The sequence below is a fragment of the Palaemon carinicauda genome, chromosome 4, assembly GCF_036898095.1.
Source record: "Palaemon carinicauda isolate YSFRI2023 chromosome 4, ASM3689809v2, whole genome shotgun sequence".
NCBI classification, from domain to species: domain Eukaryota; kingdom Metazoa; phylum Arthropoda; class Malacostraca; order Decapoda; family Palaemonidae; genus Palaemon; species Palaemon carinicauda.
The window spans coordinates 84,785,219-84,805,218 of record NC_090728.1 but is presented as its reverse complement, the minus strand read 5'-3'; the positions used below and the strand labels follow the sequence as shown (position 1 = coordinate 84,805,218).

The window sequence follows — 20,000 nt, the reverse complement described above, 5'->3', positions numbered from 1 at the left end:
CACATTGGAGAGGAAATACGTAGTGGCTAGGTAAATGGTGTAGAGAGGACTTTCGGAAGCACAGGTCTTGTGGAATGTCAGGCTGATCTCTAGTTCCTAAGCATTGCTAGCCCCTTATATATCATCCTAATTCATTCTGGAATCTTCCAGTCCAGCCTTCTCGTAGCGTGGGGGATGGTCCCGACGGCCTCTGACGATGTCAGGTTGCCAATTTGGCAGATTTGAAGTATGGTTCCATCGTCGCCCGACGAAGCAACTATGTCAGCTAACTTCACCCACCTCCTCTCACAATAACAAGAAAAAGAATAATTTTTCGTCTAGAATCTTCATGCAACTTCCAACCATGTGGAAATATGATGAAATCCCTAGCGTTTGTTATACAGCATAACTTTTAACAAGATTACATAGGACATCGTAACAAAACTACATGAAAAAAAAATTAATTCTTTAAAATAATGTAAATTTATTTATACAGAACTGAATGGAAATACTACTAAATGAATGACGACAGTCTTATGTAATTTACATATATTTGCTTAATCCTGCTTGTGTGAAACTCACCTTACGAGCTGGCTATATATCTCGTAAATACACGAGTGAAATACCTGAATAAAATAATCTACTCTCATGTTAGACCAGCTTTGTAAGATAGCTCCACCCAAAAATATCATTTATTGCTGGCTTGAATCCACTGATTCAGCCTAAGAAAAATAATCTGCAGTCATGTCATCTTTACCAGATATATGATTTACAATAATACAATATGGTTGCAAATATAACGACCATCTAGTTAGCCTTTGATTATTTTTCCATTTTTTAACAAAAGTTAAAGGATTGTTACATGAGTAAACAGCAATTACTTCATTCTGTGGTCTATTGAAATAAACTTCAAACTTCGTTATCTCTGTGATTAGTGATAGCAGTTCTTTTTTAACTGTCGAGTCGGCTCATTGATGCATCTTCAGCTTCAACAACAACAAAACAAACGGGGTGAAGAATTCCTTCCTTGCCTTCTTGCAATAGGAGTGCTCCAATTCCATTGTCCTACGCATCCACTTGGATAAGAAATTTCTTGTTGAAATCCGGTGCTTGCAGTATCGGTTTCAATAAGTTAATGTGCACCTTCCTTTGACTTCTTCTTCCTGGTGTTTCAGTAACGTAGGTCAGGTCACTGTTCTTCTCGAAAATCTGGAATGGTTCTTGGAACTTGTTGGTGAGAGGGAATCTCCTTATTGGTATGTAAACCAACACCTGTTGTCCTACCACAAACTGTCTGTTCTTACTTTTCCTATCAAACCTTTTCTTCATTTTTCCTTGGCTCATTTTCAGATTTACGCGCGGAAAACTTTCTTATCTCGCCAATCCTTTTCCTCAAAGTTCTTGACATAATATTCATCTGTTTCCTCTTAATCTTTCCATTTTTCTGCTAACATTTTAATGGGTCCTCTTAGTTTTCGTTCGAACACCATTTGATTCAGGCTACATTCCCTGCTTTCTTGATAGGCATTGCGTTCCTCGGGGTCTCTCCGGAGCTTTCCTCTTGCGTACTATCATGGGAAACCTCTTCTTCCATGAACAAACTTCCAAGTTCATCACTCCTTCGGTTTCTCTGTCTTTTTCTGCAGCCACTTTCTTCGTCATACTCCTAGTCATCACACAACTAGGAAACAGATACATGTAGTCCTTCTCGAATTCAGTCATAGGACTATACTTCAGTGGTTTTGCCGTTATGATGGGACAAGGTACAAACGACGCTCCACCAACCTCATTTCCAGTAGGACTTCTACTGCTTCGACAGCCAATGAATCCTTTACCGCAAAATCAAAATCGCCTGCCACCAATTCCCATGACAGTTTCAAACAGCAAATAGGAGTAACTTCCTCACCTCCTATTACCATCAAAATGACCAAATCTCCTGTGATAGACTGTTCCACCATCGGGTGTACGCCTCGCGTCACCTCACTATGATTATATCCCGTGTTGCTCCTATCCAGAGCAGCTGACACACGTTCATAAATACACTGTTTAAAGGCATCCACACTTTTTGGGGTTGTCCTATTCGTCATGTAAACATTACTTGGTTTATTTTCCCCGCTGACCTTTCCCGTTTGATTCTTCCCCTTCGTATTCTGTGGAGTTGAATTATCCTTAACCACTTGGGCGACTGCTATCGATTGGTTCGACCAACATTCCTTAGTGATATGGCCTTTTTTGCCACACTTATAGCAAACTATATTAATCTTCTGCACGTCTTTCACAAATTGAAACTTCATACCCGAGGAGGGTTTATGACGGATAATATTATAATCTTCTCTCAGCGAAGCGGCTCTATCAAGTTTCTTCACCACTCTCTCAAGTACGTTCAAATATGTTCAGGAATTCCTTGTAAATATTGTTTCATCACTACCAGTTCTTCTAAATCAGCCATCTGTCTCAATTTGGCAGCCTCTCTGACTATTATTTCTTCTTAGGGTTTCGATAACGTAGGTCAGGTCACTGATCTTCTCCAAAATCTTGAATGGTCCTTGGAACTTGTTGGTGAGTGGGAATCTCTTTATCAGAAAGAAAAACAATACCTGTTATCCTACCGAAAGCTGTCTGTCCTTACTATGTGGAGGATTAATTTTTGTTTTCTTTTTCTTTTTTTCTTTTGCCAAATCCAGAGAGAGAGAGAGAGAGAGAGAGAGAGAGAGAGAGAGAGAGAGAGAGAGAGAGAGAGAGATTGTGTTAGCGAGCGAAAGTAGTTAGTGTATCGATCGTTTGTGGTGAGAAAGACTGTTGGTTTAAATGAGGTTGTTTGTTTACTTTTAGCTAGGTTAGGAGAGAAGTAAATGTTTCGGAGCGAATGCTTTTTTTATTTGACTGCAGCTTAAGGCAGTTGCGTGTGTAAATGCTGGATTATATTTCTTTTTCTTACCAGCATGGAAGTGATTGGTTTATATTCTAAGCCGTGATTCCTCCTTTGGGGAGAAATCTATGTGAATTTGATTGTTGACGACCTGGCTTGTTTAAGGAATTTGATACGACTGCTCAGATTTGGAATGAATTATTGATGACCTAAATTGTTTAAGGACCTGATTGGATTGCTCTGTGGATCTTGATGAAATAGATGCTGTAATGATCCCGCCCGGTTGAAGGAATTGGTTTGGCGTATTGATGATGATGATGATGATGGTGATGACTATGATGATGATTAGTGCAATTGTGTATTGATATTTGATAGTGTTCCAGTTCATGCAGATTTGTAATATTGGGCTATTAAAGAATGTTGGCCCTTGTGTGGACGAAAGTGTCCACTCCCAATCATATATGATAATTACGTTTAGATTGTGGTTGAAGTGAAATTTTAGTTTTAAGTTTTGTGTTTTCCAATTCCAGTAGGTTAAGATTGTAGTACTAAGTTGTGATTATTTTTGGTTATGGTATATAATTGGGGATTTTTTAGTGATTGTTTTAATATTAAGAAATATAGTTTTAAGGATATGTTTTGTTTAAATTTTTCTTCTGTCCAAGAGTCCAGTTGATAAAGTAAGGAGAAAGTTTGTGTTGTGGGACAATTGTCAGTAGGTGTGATTCAGGGTGTGCGGCTTGTTCTTGCAACATCCCGCCACAACTACTTTTCCTAACAAACCTTTTCTTCCTTTTTTCTTGATTCGTCTTAAGGTTTTCTAGGGAAAAATTCCTTATCTCGACGATCCTTTTCCTCAGATTCTTTACATATTCCATCCATTTTCACTCGGTCCTTCCATCTTTCTGCTAACATTTGGATCGGTCCTCGTACTTCTCGTCCAAATACCATTTCTTTCGGGCTACATCCCATGCTTTCTTAATAATCATTACTTACCTCAAATAATATCACCTGTAGTCCGATATCCCATTTATTCCCCGTTTTGTTGCAGAACTTTGATAACATACTTTTCAAAGTTTGATGAAACCTCTCTAATGCACCTTGGGTCTCCGGATGATAAGCAGCTTATAGTTGTTGTTTCACATCCAACAGTTTCATTACGTCCTTAAACAGTTTTCACGTGAAATTCTTTCCTTGGTCACTTTGAACGATTTCTGGAATACCAAACTTAGTAAAAAAGTCTAGTAACTTCTCGTTGATTATTTTGGCACTAATGTTCCTGACGGGTATGGCTTCTTGGTATATCGTCACTGGACACATCAAGATTAACATATATTCGGGTCCTTTCTTTCGTCCCACAATGTCGATCATTACTTTCCTGAAGGGTTCTCCTCTCACTTCTATCAGATGTACGGAGGCTTTCTTAATGTACTCATTTGGCTTTCCAGCCATCTGACATACATGACATGCACAGCAAAACTGGCTCACGTTCTTATGCATGCCAGGCCAGAAAAAGTGTTTCATAATCTTCTCCATCGTCTTTCTTATCCCCATGTCCCATCTCGTGTGCTACGGCGATCGCCTGTCTTCTCAACGGTGCGGGAATCAATATCTGACGGTATATTACCCATTCTTCATTCCCAGGGATATCGGTGGGTCTATGCTTCCTCATAAGCATCCCATCCTTCTGATAATAACAGGTTGTAGACTGCTGTGCCTCCGTCTCATCCACCACAGGGTACAATAACTCTGCTAACGTTGCATCCTTCATTTGTAATCCTGTCAGCCTTTTCCTACTCACTTACCATACTTCTAACACTGGGTTTTCTATTTCTTCCAGGTCCATTTCTTCTTTGTCTTTTTGTCCACTCATCTGTCGTTCCTCTTCGCTCGGGCTTACTCAGGAGTTCTCTTCGGGCAACAAATCCTCAAAGTTCATCGCTCCTTCGATTTCTTTTTCTTCTGCAGCAGCCACTTCTTCTTCATACTCCTAGTCATCACAAAACTAGGAAACAGATACGGGTAGTCCTTCTCGAGTTCAGTCGTAGGACTATACTTCAAAGGTTTCTCTATTACAATGGGACAAGGCACAAACGGCGCCCCACCAACCTCATTACCCAGCAGGTCATCTACTCCTTCGACAGCCAATGAATCCTTTACAGGAAAGTCAAAATTTCCTGTCACCAACTTGCATGACAGTTTCAAACAGCAAATAGAGGTAACCTCTTCACCTTCTATTCCCTTCAAAATAACCAAGTCTCCTGTGAGAGACTGTTCCACCAACTAGTGCAATATCTTGGAAGGGGTTCGCTCACTCATGTCTATTGATACTACCATACCTTCATAAATATATGGCTTAAAGGCATCCACACAGTTCAGATTTGTCCTATTGGTAGTGTAAACATTAGCTGGTTTATTTTATTCTTTCTTTCCCGAGTGTTTCTTTGTCTTTGCATTTTGTGAAGTCGAATTATCCTTAACCACTTGGGCGACTGCCTATGGTTGATTCGACTAACATTCCTTACTGATATGGCCTCTCTTGTCACGCTTAAAACAGACATTACTAACCTTCTGAACGTCTTTCACAATACTTGAAGAAGGATGATTCGAAGATTGTTGCTGTGGTACTCTCACATTCTGCCTAGGAACAGTACCAGTGATACTTCCGCTGTAACTATTGAACTTGTTCACATAGTTATTACAGAACTGGTTTCCATGGTTCGGCGAATACTTGACACTTGTTTGGAATGATGGTTGAAACTTCATACCCGAGGAGGGTTTACGACTGATAATATTATAGTTTCCACTCAACGAAGTGGCTTTTTCATGTTTCTTCACCCCCCTCTCTCTCTCTCTCAAGTACTTTCGAGTATATTCAGGAATTCCTCATGAATATTGTTCTAGTACAATCAGTTCTTCTAAATCAGCCATCTCCCTCACGTTAGCAGGCTCTGTTCAACTCTTAAAACATCATCGCGCCTTATAAGCATAATCCAGGAAAGTCATTTTCTTGTCCTTCCTTAAACTTCGGAACCTTTCATTATAATATTCACGGGTCATCTGATACACTTGCTACACGCTCCTCTTCACTTCTTGATACTCCTTCCTCTGGTCCTGAGATAAGGACAGGTAAGCACTGCATCCTTTCCCAAAGAGCAAACTCTGAAATAACACAGACCATTTATCTTCGGGCCATTGCATTGTCGATGCGACCATTTCAAAATGATCGAAGAATTCATCAGGAGGCTTTTCTGTGAACCTTGGAATTAACCTCTGGGCATTCATCTCATTAGACACTGGATCGTGCATAGCAGGGGTCACCTCTCCGTTGCCGACTTTGCACAAGTATTCAACAGCTCCAACTCCCTTCTATGTCTTGCCTCATCCATCTCTTTTTCTTATTGTCTTCTCTCTTTTTCTTCTTGTCTTGCAATTTCTCTCCCTTCCATTTCTCATGCGTGTCTTTCGATCTCTCTGGCTTCTTCTTCCCGTCTTGCTTCCATTTTCTTCACACGTCGTGCTTCTTCTCTCTCTTCTTCTTCTCGTCTTGCTTCCATTTCTCTCTCTCTTGCCCTCATCTTCAACTTAATCAAATTTTCTCCCGCTGCAATTCGTCGAATCTCAGCCTCAACATCCCTTTCTGCTTTCATGCCTTCAGTTTGTGGGTCAACTGGTTCTTGCTTCACTACAAATTCTTCTTCAGCCTCCTCCAACAGTTCAAGAGCTGCTATAATATCTTCTGACAATTTCCATGAGTTTATCAACGCTTCTATGACTAGATACTTGATTTGGGCTCTAATCATTCCACTTGTTGCATGGCCACCACATGCCATTAAAATAGAGTCACTGAGCTTTAATTACTTTATCTTCTGACAATTCCTGAACATTTGGGTTATTCAAAAACTCTTGAATATTAAACTATGCCATCTTGTACTTTAAAAAATAATTCTACACCTCTCCAAAAAAATATATCCTAATAATACACAGAATCCTATCAACTTATATTGTTCCAACCTTTCATCAAAACACAGCATTCTTTATCACCAATATTCAAAACAGACTCCCGCAATCACAAGGGTCTGGGCACTAAAAAAGTAGCATACTATGGTCCCATGTCTGGGAACGAAAATATAATATCATATATATTACAGCTGGCAAGCCACACAAGCTCTCAAGTTCCCATCTCACCTGATTGTTTTTACATTAATTCTGTTACACTTTATGAAAATATTAATACCCTAGCTCTGAGACAGTTATATAACTCCCAGGCAGCAATATATAAATAAAAAAAACTGAATATGCAAAGGTCTCTTAAGTACACTTAAAACAACACTGGGTAATTACTATTAAGAACTATTCAAACCGCTTCTTACTAAGATTCTTTAACTGGGATATGAGAGCGTACTGTGAAAATACTGGTTATTTGAATAATACACTTTTTACAAAAATAAAGATATTCTTTAAAAATTACAACAATTTGAAAGAATTTACATTGAAAATTTTAATCATTCGAAATATCAAGTCTGAACAAAACTTAGATTAAGACAAAAATGTTACGCTCTGAAAATTATATGATCACTTGACTCGAAATATTAAATCTGAATAAACCTTAGGCTAAGACAAAAGAAATAATTACACTCTGAAAATTATATAATCACTTGACTTGAAATATTAAATCTGCATAAAGCCCTAGACCAAGACAAAAGAAATAAATACATATGAAAATTATACAATCCCTTGTTTCACTTGAAATTACATTTTACACGTCTTCCGTAACATTTCAATACACGATTTACGTTGGGACACAAAATCACCTTAGAGAGGACACACTATAGGTACTTTGATAGTACTTTGAGAGAGAGGATGTACTTTTGGCTCTTTCACAGGACAGCTGTTTCTCTTCTGCTGCTATGCAGCCCTGGGGCCACTTATATAATAATTTAGTAACTTCTAGAATAACTTTTAGTGACGCCACAGTTATCAACTATAACATATCGAACAGGAGACTCAACCTCGCAACAGAGCAACTCTCTCTCTCAGCTGCTATGCCCACCCACCGTTCTCGGAAATAAAAAAAAGATAAAATCTAACACTGGGGTTTTGGAGAATCTTCCAAAACCCGTGGCAAATATAAGAATTGCGCATTTTCTCACAAACATGACGCAAATATAAAAAAGATTTACATAAGCCCACGTTCATATCTCGCATTGATCATATAGCACTCTTAAGCAGTTTACATAAGATTTTGTAACAAAATACGTGAAATAAAAAGTTAAAATCTTAAAAATACATACATTGACTTGAATGAAGAATACAATGAAATTAACGACGAAAGTTTTGCGTAATTTACATACAAAACTTATTTCTACATGAGAGGAACTCACCTTTGGAGTTGGCTATTCAGCTCAAATACCCAAATTAAATATATAAGTATAATACATTAATAAATGATTTACTCTACACTAGACCAGCTTCGTAAGATTATATATATATATATATATATATATATATATATATATATATATATATATATATATATATATATATATATATATATATCTGTGTGTGTGCGTGTGTATGTATATATTCTTATACATGTTTTTGTGCATGTGCTATATATCATCTGATAGGGGTGATGTTTTTTGTATTCCAGGAAACTTCTGGGGCATTTCTATCTATTTATGAAAGACTTAGATCTGATGCACAATAATATCTCCCTAAAACCTAAGACATTCTGTTATGAACCAGGAAGTTTTGAATGGTAAGAACTTTATGATTGGCTTTCCGTGAAGACACAAATAAATCTTTGAGCAATCTGAGATTTTCTTTCACTAAAAGGCAACATCAATAATTTTCCTCAAGAAATTTCCTCTATCATTTCTTGCAGTGTAACTAATTACTTAATATTCTAGTATAAAAACACCGAATGACTAAGTAAATAAAGTGCCAAATTTCCAATTCGGTGAACTGTTTACTATCAGGTGACATGGGGACCCTTACTGATTTGTCTCCCAGGAAGTAAGTGTAGCTCAGCTCAGGCGGCAGCAAGCTGATGAACTCGTGAACTTTCAATCTCATGGAAGAATCGCCTACGAAGGCAACCCAAGTACGAGATCCCGACGCTTTCCTGGAAACACAACATCTGCCGACATCATGGCTGCTGTATTCGCGGATCTGAAAAATAATTGTAAGGTTATACCATACCGGTCCCCTCATTTGTATAAAGAAAACCTCTGCCAAGAAAAAACAGAATACAAGAGATTATTTTGAATTGTTGAAGTCCATACCCCTACCATTATCATCATCAATTCCCATTAAGAAAGAGAAGGAAATGGGTAAATACAGTAAATTCAATCAGTGTCACTAAGGTTCCATTTTCTTTGTAATTATAAAAATAAGAATTTAATAAAGGGAGAGATACAAAAACTGTGTCGGAGATGACCAACAGTACATTTAACATCGTAGTAAATCATGAAATACCTGACAATATAAAAACATTATAAAATTTCCTTTTTGGTACGAAGTCAACAGCATCATGTCATAGTCATTACCCAAATCGAAGATCTGGGTCATATCTAATGTTTTTCGATTGGGTTTATAGCCAGTACATAACATACATGACAAGAAGAGGAAGTAAATAGTTATCAGTAAATGCACATCGTCATTAAGGTAATAATAACGATAATGCTAATAATATTATTATTCTGAGTAATAGTATAGTATGATTGTTTATAATAGTAGTACTATCATACTTCATGCGTGTTGGAAAATATATATGACTTTATCTATCAAGGGAGAATAGATTTGAAAAGATATCGAGATTTCTAGCACAAGATGTTAGCTATGATTAATTAATATCCCCCCCCCCCAAAAAAAAAATTAGGTTGAGCTGGTCATCAAGAAAAGTAAATGATGAGTAATCGTATAGATGGAGAGTAGGCTGACCTCTGCAGTATTTCAGTGAGTAATTCTAATTTAAAATGAATATTCTTGCTGAAATCATATCTTTAATAACAAGGCACCTTTTCAGAGACGGCAAAAGCATAAATTCAGTAAGTAATAAGAGTCATGCATGATACTCCCGTAGTAGGGTTGTCTCATCAGGGTATTTCACGCAGTGCACTGTACTGCAGGCATTACCTACTGGTGTCTGCAGTGTCCCTCTGGCCTTTGGCTCATTATCTGCATTTGCTTTATATCATCTTATTTTACCTGCATTCCCACTTCATTTAATCATTGTTGACGTCTAACCTCTTCCAACTTTTACTTCATGATACAACTGTTGGGTTTCTCCCTGTTGCTCTTGGGTGCTGAATGGTTTCACAGGTCCCAGTGCCAAGCTATATAGCACAAATTTATAAATACTATCTAATTCAGTCCATAAATGATACCACAGAACATTTGGCTAAATGGAAAAATGCAATTAGTATTACATTATCTGTAAACTATCTTGATATTTGGCTTGACAGGAGCATGTAAGGCTCGTTCATCTCAGGAGTCACATATAATTGTCTTACGACAAGTGATGGCCATATAACCAATGTTCTTGAACCTCGTGGTATGCTATAGACTAGATCATACACTTCAACTGACCCAGCTTTGAGTTTCCTTCAAAATACACCTAAGCCCATTTTCTTTTGTTTGCTTAACAATTTTATGCATTTAGAATACAAAAACGGTGTCAATAGTAGCTATTACAGGATGCATGTTTCATGCTATGACATAACGATGGGGTAAATAGAAATGAAGTGTTTTTTATGAAATTTCGTTAAATTCAGCTGAACTACTTTCTTTCGAGCAAAGCTCGATTACAACTTTCTCTTTATATACATAATATATAATTATTGAGCTTAACTTATATGAGCAGCATAATGAAAGGGTTTAAGCTAAATAATTTAAATATGCAGCAAGCCTCCGGGATGCCCTGCATTTGCTGCTGGCATATTTGCAAATTTGCTGATGGTAAACTTTTTGTGATTGGCGGTGGAAGTCTGATTTAGTGTCAGAAAACAATTCACAATGTAGGCTATCCTAAGAGCATATTGTTAAAGATGCATGCAAAATTGGGTATGTCAAACTTCCAATTCTTCTGTGTAGAACAGGAGTGTTGATGTTGATTGTAAACTATCCGCTTCGAGATGGCAGAGTCTTATGGAGGGAATTGAGATAAGGAGGTTGGTGGAAACAGAATATAATACGAAAGAGTAAGGAAGAAGGAAGGATGTTATGGAGACCTTTTTAATACTGGATAGAAGAAGTATTGGAACGGAAGAGATTTAATATGCAAATATCAGGGAGTGAGTAGAGTAAATGCAAGATTATAGGTGAAAAGTAGAAAAAACTTAGTGTTAATGTATATATATATATATATATATATATATATATATATATATATATATATATATATATTACGACCAGCAAATTATGTAAATTCCGGAGCTCCAAAACTCACCTGTTTTATTTTACATACATTTGATACACAGGAGAAAATATCTCAAGCTCTGAGAATAATATGCAACTCCCATATGGCACTATATATGAACACTGAATATCTGTAAGGTCTCTTGCGTTACTCAAAACAAAAACTAGGTGATTACTTTACTTGAGCTATTCTAAAACTAACCTCTTACTTCGGTTCTTGGTCAGGGATTGCGAGCAAAGTACTGCATGGAGTATTGGTGATCAAAATAATACACACTTCACAAAAATAATCATATTCTATAAAAATTAACAGCAATTCAAAAGAATTAACACCAAGAAATTAATCACTCGAATTATTAAATCTGAACTAAACCTTAGACTAAGACAAAAGAAACACACTTTGAAAAAATTATGCAATCACTTGTTTCAGTGGAATTAATTTATGAAAATATTTAATATTGACAATTGATGTAAAAAGTTAACACTTCAACATCCTAATGAATAAACCAATAAAGAAATTTACATATATATACAACAACTGTTATACTTACGTCTTTTGGTTGACACAAGGTTACACAAAGGTTAAACAAAAATTTTATGCACTTTACTGTTTAACCTAAATCTCACATGGCCAGTTACAAAAATTTATATAATAAATGTACTTATGTTAACACACTACACTTTTAACTAATCACACAATAATATCACCAATGTTTGAACAACACTATACATGTTATACGTTGGATAGAAATCACTTATTCACGTTTGAGAGGAAAACAATTTACACACTTTAGAGGAGAGAAGCCTGGCGAACATTGGCTCTTTCAAAGGGATAGGCTGAATCTCTTCTGCTGCTTAAGCATTGCTAGGCTCTATATATATTAGATAAATTTACCTAGAGCTTTTCAGGATATTGTCTGAAAGCTTGGGGGGCAGGGCTACAGCGCCAAAGTTGCCAACTTGTCAAGTCGAGGACAGGTACCAACGTACGTGGCGAGGCAACTCTCCCTCAGCTAACTCCACCCACCCTCCTCTCGTAACTTAAAGAAAAAGATAAAACTAACTCAAGAAATTTCATGTTTTTTCTAACTCCGTGAAAACATGAAAATGACAATCTCTCATGCTGATGCCTTGTGTGTCACACAGAATACTTTAAGATTACATAAGACTTTGTAACAAAACTATGTGAAATGAAAAGTTAATTCTTTAAAATAACGTAGATTTACTTATGCGAAACTGAATGAAAAGACAATTAAATGAATGACGAAAGTTTTATGTAATTTACATACCTTACATAATTCTATGTGAGTGAAACTCACCTTACAAGCTGGCTATACATCTCCTAAATCCACAAATAAAATGCATGAATAAAGTATTTACTATTAGGTTAGACCAGCTTACTAAGATAGCTCCCCCCAAAAAAATGATTATATATTCTGGGCCTGAATCCAATGATTCAGCCTGAGATAGATAATCTGTAACTTTACCTGATATATGCTTTACATTAATACAATGTGGTTGCAAACTAATGACCACCTAGTTTACCTTTGATTATTATTCTTCAGTTTATTAACAAAAACTACGGGATAGTGATCCGAGTAAACTGTAATTTCTTCATTCAGTGGCCTATTCACATAAACTTCAAACTTTTTTTATCGCTGTGGTTAGTGCTTGTAGTTCCTTTTCAACTGTCAAGTAAGCTCGTTGATGCTTCTTCAGCTTTGATGACATAAAACAAACAGGGTGAAGAATTCCTTCCTTTTCTTCTTGCAATAAGACAGCTCTAAGAGCATTATCTGATGCATCCACTTGCATAAGGAATTTCTTGTTGAAATCTGGTGCTTACAGTATCGGTTTCAAAGTTAATATGTCCTTTATCTTGTCGAAGGATTCCTGGCACTCGCTGGTCCATGCAAAATTTTTCGAGGAGCTAGTCAAATGAGTCAATGTAGCGACTACAGCTGAAAAATTCGGACAAAACCATATGTAGAATCCTGCCATCCCTAAAAATCGTTGTAATAGTTTCCTTGTTGTGGGTGCTGAAGTTTTCCTTATTCCTTTGACGTTAACGGCTACTGGGGTGATTTGTCCTCTTCTGACTTCAAATCCACAGTACCAAAATGTTGCCTCTCCAAATTCGCTCTTCTCCAGGCTAATTATCAGGCATGCTCCTCAAAGCTTTTTAAACAGCTTCTCCCGGAATAGGATTCAGAGCTGTTCTTCCCAGGTCAATGAATGTATCACAATATCGTCGAGATATACGCCTACTCCTTCAATTGATCCTAGAAGGGTATCCATCACTCGTTGAAAGGTAGCGGATGCGTTCATTAGACCAAATGTCATGACTGTGTATTGATATAACCCAAACGGGGTTATAAAAGCTGATAACATTTTGCGTTGGCGTCCAAAGGAATTTGATAATAGCCTATTAACAAATTGATCTTAGAGATGAACCTCGCTTGTCCGGTGTTGTCGAGTAATTGGTCTGTGAGCGGCAATGGATAATTATCAGCCATACTGATCAAATTAAACTTTTGGTAGTCCATATACATCCTGAAAGATCCGTCTGGTTTTTTCATGAGCAAGCATCGAGAACTGTAAGGGCTAGAACTTTGTTCGGCTAATCCATTTTGTAACAAAGAGTTCACATGTTTTCTCATGACTTCTCAGTGATATGGCAACAGTCAATAAGGACTTGGATTACTCTTTCTATGGTTTTGAGGTGCATCTCATGCCTCACCAAGTTGGTTTGCTTTGGAACGTCCGAGACAATTTCAGGGAAACTTTTAATAAATCATCTTAATTCTTCTTGCTGCTCCTTGTTCAAATGAGTTAATTTCTCTTCTAAGTTCCGAATGATAGACAAATTATTCACTTTGCTTACCGCCCCTACCTCATTTCTGTCGTCGTCTTCCGTGGATGGAATGGTTTGCTCCACACACCTGTGAAGCTTCGGACTCATTTTCACTCAAGTTTGGTTTCAGTAGGTTATTGTGTACTTTCCTTTGACTTTTCCTTCTTCCTTGGGTTTCTATAACATAGGTCCGGTCACTGATCTTCATCAAAATCCGGAATGGTCCTTGGAACTTGTTGGTGAGTGGGAATCTCCTTTTCGGTAAGAAAACCAACACCTGTTGTCCTAGTGCAAACTGCCTGTTCTTACTTTTCATATCAAACCTTTCCTTCATTTTTCCTTGACTCGTTCTCAAATTTTTTGGGGAAAATTTTCATATCTCCCCGATCTTTTCCTCAAATTCTTGGCATATTCTACATACATTTCCTCTTGATCTTTCCATTTTTTGGCCAACATTTTAATCGGTCCTATTATTTCTCGTCCGAACACCATTTCATTTGGGCTACATCCCATGCTTTCTTGATAAGCATTGCTTACCTCAAATAACATCAATGGTAGTCCGATGTCCCATTCATTTCCTGTTTCGTTGAAGCACTTGGTTAACATACTCTTTAGAGTGTGATGAAATCTCTCTAATGTACCTTGGGTCTCCAGGTGTTAGACAGTAGAAAACTGTCATCTCACACCCAATAGTTTCATCACGTCCTGGACCAATTTAGACCTGAAATTTGTTCCTTGGTCACTGAATGATTTCTGGAATACAAAACATAGAAAAAAAATCTAGTAACTTCTCGGTGATTATTTTGGCACTGTTGTTCTTGCCCAGTTTGGCTTCTGGGTATCTCGTCACTGGACACATCAAAGTTAACATATATTCGTGACCTTTCTTTGCCCTCAGTAACGGTCCCACAACATTGATCATTACCTTGCTGAAGGGTTCTCCTCGTACTTCAATCGGGTGTAAAGGATCTTTTTTGGTGCACTCTTTAGGTTTAGGCTTTCCAGCCATCTGACAAACGTGACATGTACCGCAAAACTGGCTCACATCCTTATGCATGTCAGGCCAGGAAAAGTGTTTCATAATCTTCTCCGTCGTCTTTCTTATTCCCATGTGTCTCAGCAGTACAGGAATTAGTATCTGACGGTATATGCCCCGTTTGGCATTTCCAGGGGTATCTGCTGGTCTATGCATCCTCATAAGCAATTCATCCTTAAAATAATAACAGGTGGAAGAATTCTGCACCTCCATCTCATCCACCACACAGTACAATAATTCTTTAAACGCCGTAACCTTCCATTGCAATTTTATCAGGTTTTTGCGACTCACTTGTCTTACTCCTAATGATGAGCTCTCTATTTATTTCAAGTCCATTGCTTCCTTGTCTTCCTGTTCATCCATCTGTCGTTCCACTTCTCTCAGGCTCTCTTGGGCTCTCTTGGGAGCTCTCCTCTTGCGTACCATCAAGAGAATCCTCTTCTATAAAAAAGATCCTCCAAGTTCATCATTACTTCAGTTTCTCTGTCTTCTTCTGCAGCCACTTTCTTCATCATACTCCTAGTTGTCACACAACTAGGAAACAGATATGAGTAGTCCTTCCCGAGTTCAGTCGTAGGACTATACTTCAATGGTTTCTCCGTTACAATGGGACAAGGCATAAACGGGACTCCACCACTTCATTTCCCAGCAGGACTTCCATTCCTTTGATAGCCAATGAATCCTTTACCGCAAAATCAAAATGACCTGTCACCAACTCACATGACAATTTCAAAGAGCAAATAGGAGTAACTTCCTCTCCTCCTATTCCCTTCAAAATGACCGAGTCTCCTATGAGAGACTTTTCCACTATTGGGTGTACCCCTCGTGTCACCTCGCTATGATTAAATCCTTTGTCGCGCAATATCTTGACCGGGATCAGCTCGCTCCCATCTAGAGCAGCTAACATACCTTCATAAATGTATGGTTTAAAGGCATCAATGCTGTTTGGGGTTGTCCTGTTCATCGTGTAAACGCTAACTGGCTTATTTTCCACGTCAACTTTCCCCCTTTGATTCTTCGTCTTCGTATTCTGTGAATTTGAATTATCCATAACCACTTGGGCGAGTGCTTTTAGTTGGCTCGACCAAAATTCCCTACTAATATGGCCTTTCTGGCCACACATATAACAGACGATATCAATCTTCTGCACATCTTTCATAACACCTGAAGGAGGACGATTCGACGATTGTTGCTGTGGGACTATCACATTCTGCTTTGGATCAGTACCAGTGGTACTTCCACTGTAACTATTGAAACTGTTTCCATAGTTATCACTTAACTGGTTTCCATGGTTTGGCAAATACTTGACACTTAGTCGGAACGACGGTTGAAAGTTCATACCCGAGTAGGGTTTACGACTGATAATATTATAATCTTCACTCAGTGAAGCGGCTTTATCAAGTTTCTTCACCTCTCTCTTTCTCAAGTACGTTCGAATATGTTCAGGAATTCCTTGTAAATATTTTTCCAGCACTATCAATTCTTGTAAATCAACCAATTTCTCATTTTGGCAGCCTCTATCCATCTCTTAAAACATTGTCGTACCTAAAAGCGTAATCCAGAAAAGTAATTTCCTTGTCCTTCCGCAAACTTTGGAATCTTTCATTTTAATGTTCAGGGGTCATCTGATACATTTGCAGCACGCTCATTCTAACTTCTTGATACTTCTTCCTCTGGTCCTGTTACAAGGCAAGATATGCATTGCGTGCTTTTCCAATAAGGACGCTCTACACTAACAAAGACTATTTATCTTTTGGCCATTCCATCATCAAAGCGACCGTCTCAAAAGGATCGAAGAATTCGTCGGGAGCTTCATCTGTGAATTTTGGAATTAACATTTGTGCATTTGTGACATTAAACATAGGATTGTGTATAGCAGGGGTCATCTCTGTCTGCGTTGCCAACCTTGTACGAGCATTCAACAGTTCTAACTCCCTTGCATGTCGTTCAATTTCTCCCGCCTCGTCTCTCTTTTTTTCTTCCTATTCTCTCTCTCTTTCTTCCTGTCTGGTTTCCATTTCCCTCACATGTTTTGCGATTTCTCTTGCCTCTTCTCTCTCTTTTTCTTCCCATTCTCCCTCTCTCTTTCTTCTCGTCTTGCTTAGATTTCCCTTGCATGTTTTGCAATTTCTCTTGTCTCTTCTCTCTCTCTTTCTTCCCGTTCTGCCATCATCTTCAACTTAATCAAATTCTCTTCCCCTGCAATTTGTCGAATCTCAGCATATACATTCCTTTCTGCTTTTATTCCTTCAGTTCCCAGGTCAACTGATACTTGCTTCGCTACATATTCTGCTTCCATCTTCTCCGACAGTTCACAAGCTGCTACAATATCTTCTTCAGACAACTTTCCTGAGTTTATCAACACTTATAAGGCTAGACACTTGATTAGGGCTTTAATCATCCCACTCGTTGCATGGCCACCACATGCCACTAAAATAGAGAACCACTGAGCTTTAGATACAATAGCTTCCGACAATTCCTGAATAATTGGGTTTTCCCAAATCTCTTGTACATTCAACTATGCCATCTTGTACTTTAGAAAAAAAATTATACCTCTCCAAAAATATTTCCTAATAATACACAGAATCCTATCAACACTAAACTGTTCAAAGCTTTAATCAAAACACAGCCCTGTTATCACTAATATTATAAATAGACTCGCTCGATTCCGGGTCTGAGCACCAAAACATATATATTACAAATAGTGAAATATGTAAATTCCCGAGCTCCAAAACTCACCTGTTTTATTTTACATAAATCTGATATACACAAGAAAATATCTCAAGCTCTGAGAATAATATGCAGCTCCCGACGGAAATATATATGAACACTGAATAGCTATAAGGTCTCTTACATTACTCAAAACAAAAACTCGGTGATTACTTTACTTGAACCAACTTCTTTCTTCGGTTCTTAGTCAAGGATAATAAGTAAAATACTGCACCAAGTATAGGTGATCAAAATAATACACAATTTACAAAAATAAACATATACTATAAAAATTAACAGCAATTCAAAAGAATTAACACAAAAAAAATAAATCACTCGAAATATTAAATCTCAACTAAACCTTAGCCTACGACAAAAGAAAGACATTTCTAAAAAATTATACAATTACTTGTTTCACTTGAATTAATTTATGAAAATATTTAATTTTGACAATTAATGAAATAAGTCAACACTTTAATTCATCTAAAACTTTCCAAGACATCGTCTGGAAGCTTTGGGGGCAGGGCTACAGCGCCAAAGTTGTCAACTTGGCAAGTTGAGGACAGGTACCAACGTACGTGGCAAGGCAACTCTCTTAGCTAACTGCACCCATCCTCCTCTCGTAACTTTAAAAAAAAGATAAAACTAACTCGAGAATTTTCACGTCTTTTCTAACCACATGGAGACATAAAAATGACGTAATACCTCATGCTCATACCTCGTGTGTCATACAGCATATCTAAACCTTACATAAAACTTCGTAACAAAACTACTGTATGTGAAATAAAAAGTTAATTCTTTAAAAAAACATAAATTTGCATATAACAAACTGAATGAAAACACAATTAAGTAAATGACGAAAGTCTTATGTAATTTACATACATTACCCAATTCTACGTGAGTGGAACTCACCTTACGAGCTGGCTATACATCTCTTAAATACACTAATAAAATACATAGGTAAAATATTTACTCTTATGCTAGACCAGCTTCGTATATATATATACATATATATATATATATATATATATATATACATACTGTATATATATATACATACTGTATATATATATATATATATATATATATATATATATATATATATATATATATATATATATATATATATATGTATATATATACAGTATGCATATATATATATATATATATATATATATATATATATATATATATATATATATATATATATATATGTAATACCCCTTTGACTCTATCTCCAGATAATCCGGACTTAGTCATTTCAATCCCAATACTGATGATTGTATTTTTGTAAAATCTTTTCCCTGAGTCCAAGTACCACAAACAAGACCTCTTTTTTTCTACATACAATATTTTATTTGAAATTCGTCTGTTATTGATTCTTCTTGTCTCTTCGTTTGTCTACCAATCGGAGTCTTTTTTTTTCAACCTTGTGAAAAAAACAAAAGCAGATTGTCCCCATTCAGGACTTCGGTATATGTCCTACGATCAAGTGTATGTCAAGAACCAATCTCAAATCAGGGCGCTGAAAGTTATTCAGTCTCATAGGCCTGTGTCGACCAACTTCAAAAAGCGAACAGACCACACTCAAACAAGTAATTATTGACCTTGCTTTTGCTGTAACTTATTTGACTATGTGCCTTTGTGATTTGGTGGATGTTTCTTAATTCATATCGACGTTTGAGGAGAGCAGAACTAAGATATATAAAAAAAAAAAATAAAGATAAGTTCAACAACCAGGAAAAAATAATTCTTTGTCAACACGTTGCCACATTACAATAGTTTTCTTAGAAATAATTATGATATGAACATTATAACACGCCTTTGCAAATATATAGAATTATGCTCTAAAACATTAGCCTTATGAAAATTTGTTATTGCAAACTCAGTGATTTTTGCTTTGGTCTAAAACCTTGACATTGCCCAAATCCATTCCAGAATCCAGAATTTGACTCATTGTTTGGGCTCTCAAATACATAAGCTAATAAGTAAAAGCATTGCAGGATAAAGAAGGTTATTGCCATCAGATATCCTGACCTCACGCCACATTTTACGGAAAACCAATCCGACATTTCTTTCAAAGGTATATTGACCATCAAACTCTCATAGAATAAACAAAAAATGTTTGAGAG

The 20,000-nt window shown here is 37.0% G+C and overlaps 1 protein-coding gene across 1 annotated transcript in view; it reads right to left on the bottom strand.

Annotated features, from left to right (window-relative positions):
- The window catches only part of LOC137639124 (uncharacterized), a 47,787-nt gene that overhangs the window by 17,445 nt on the left and 10,342 nt on the right, over positions 1-20,000 (bottom strand). Inside the window, exon 3 of the mRNA XM_068371436.1 lies at positions 8,849-9,022. Within this exon, the coding sequence (XP_068227537.1) occupies positions 8,849-9,022 (174 nt within the window). The remainder of the gene's footprint in view (positions 1-8,848; positions 9,023-20,000) is intronic.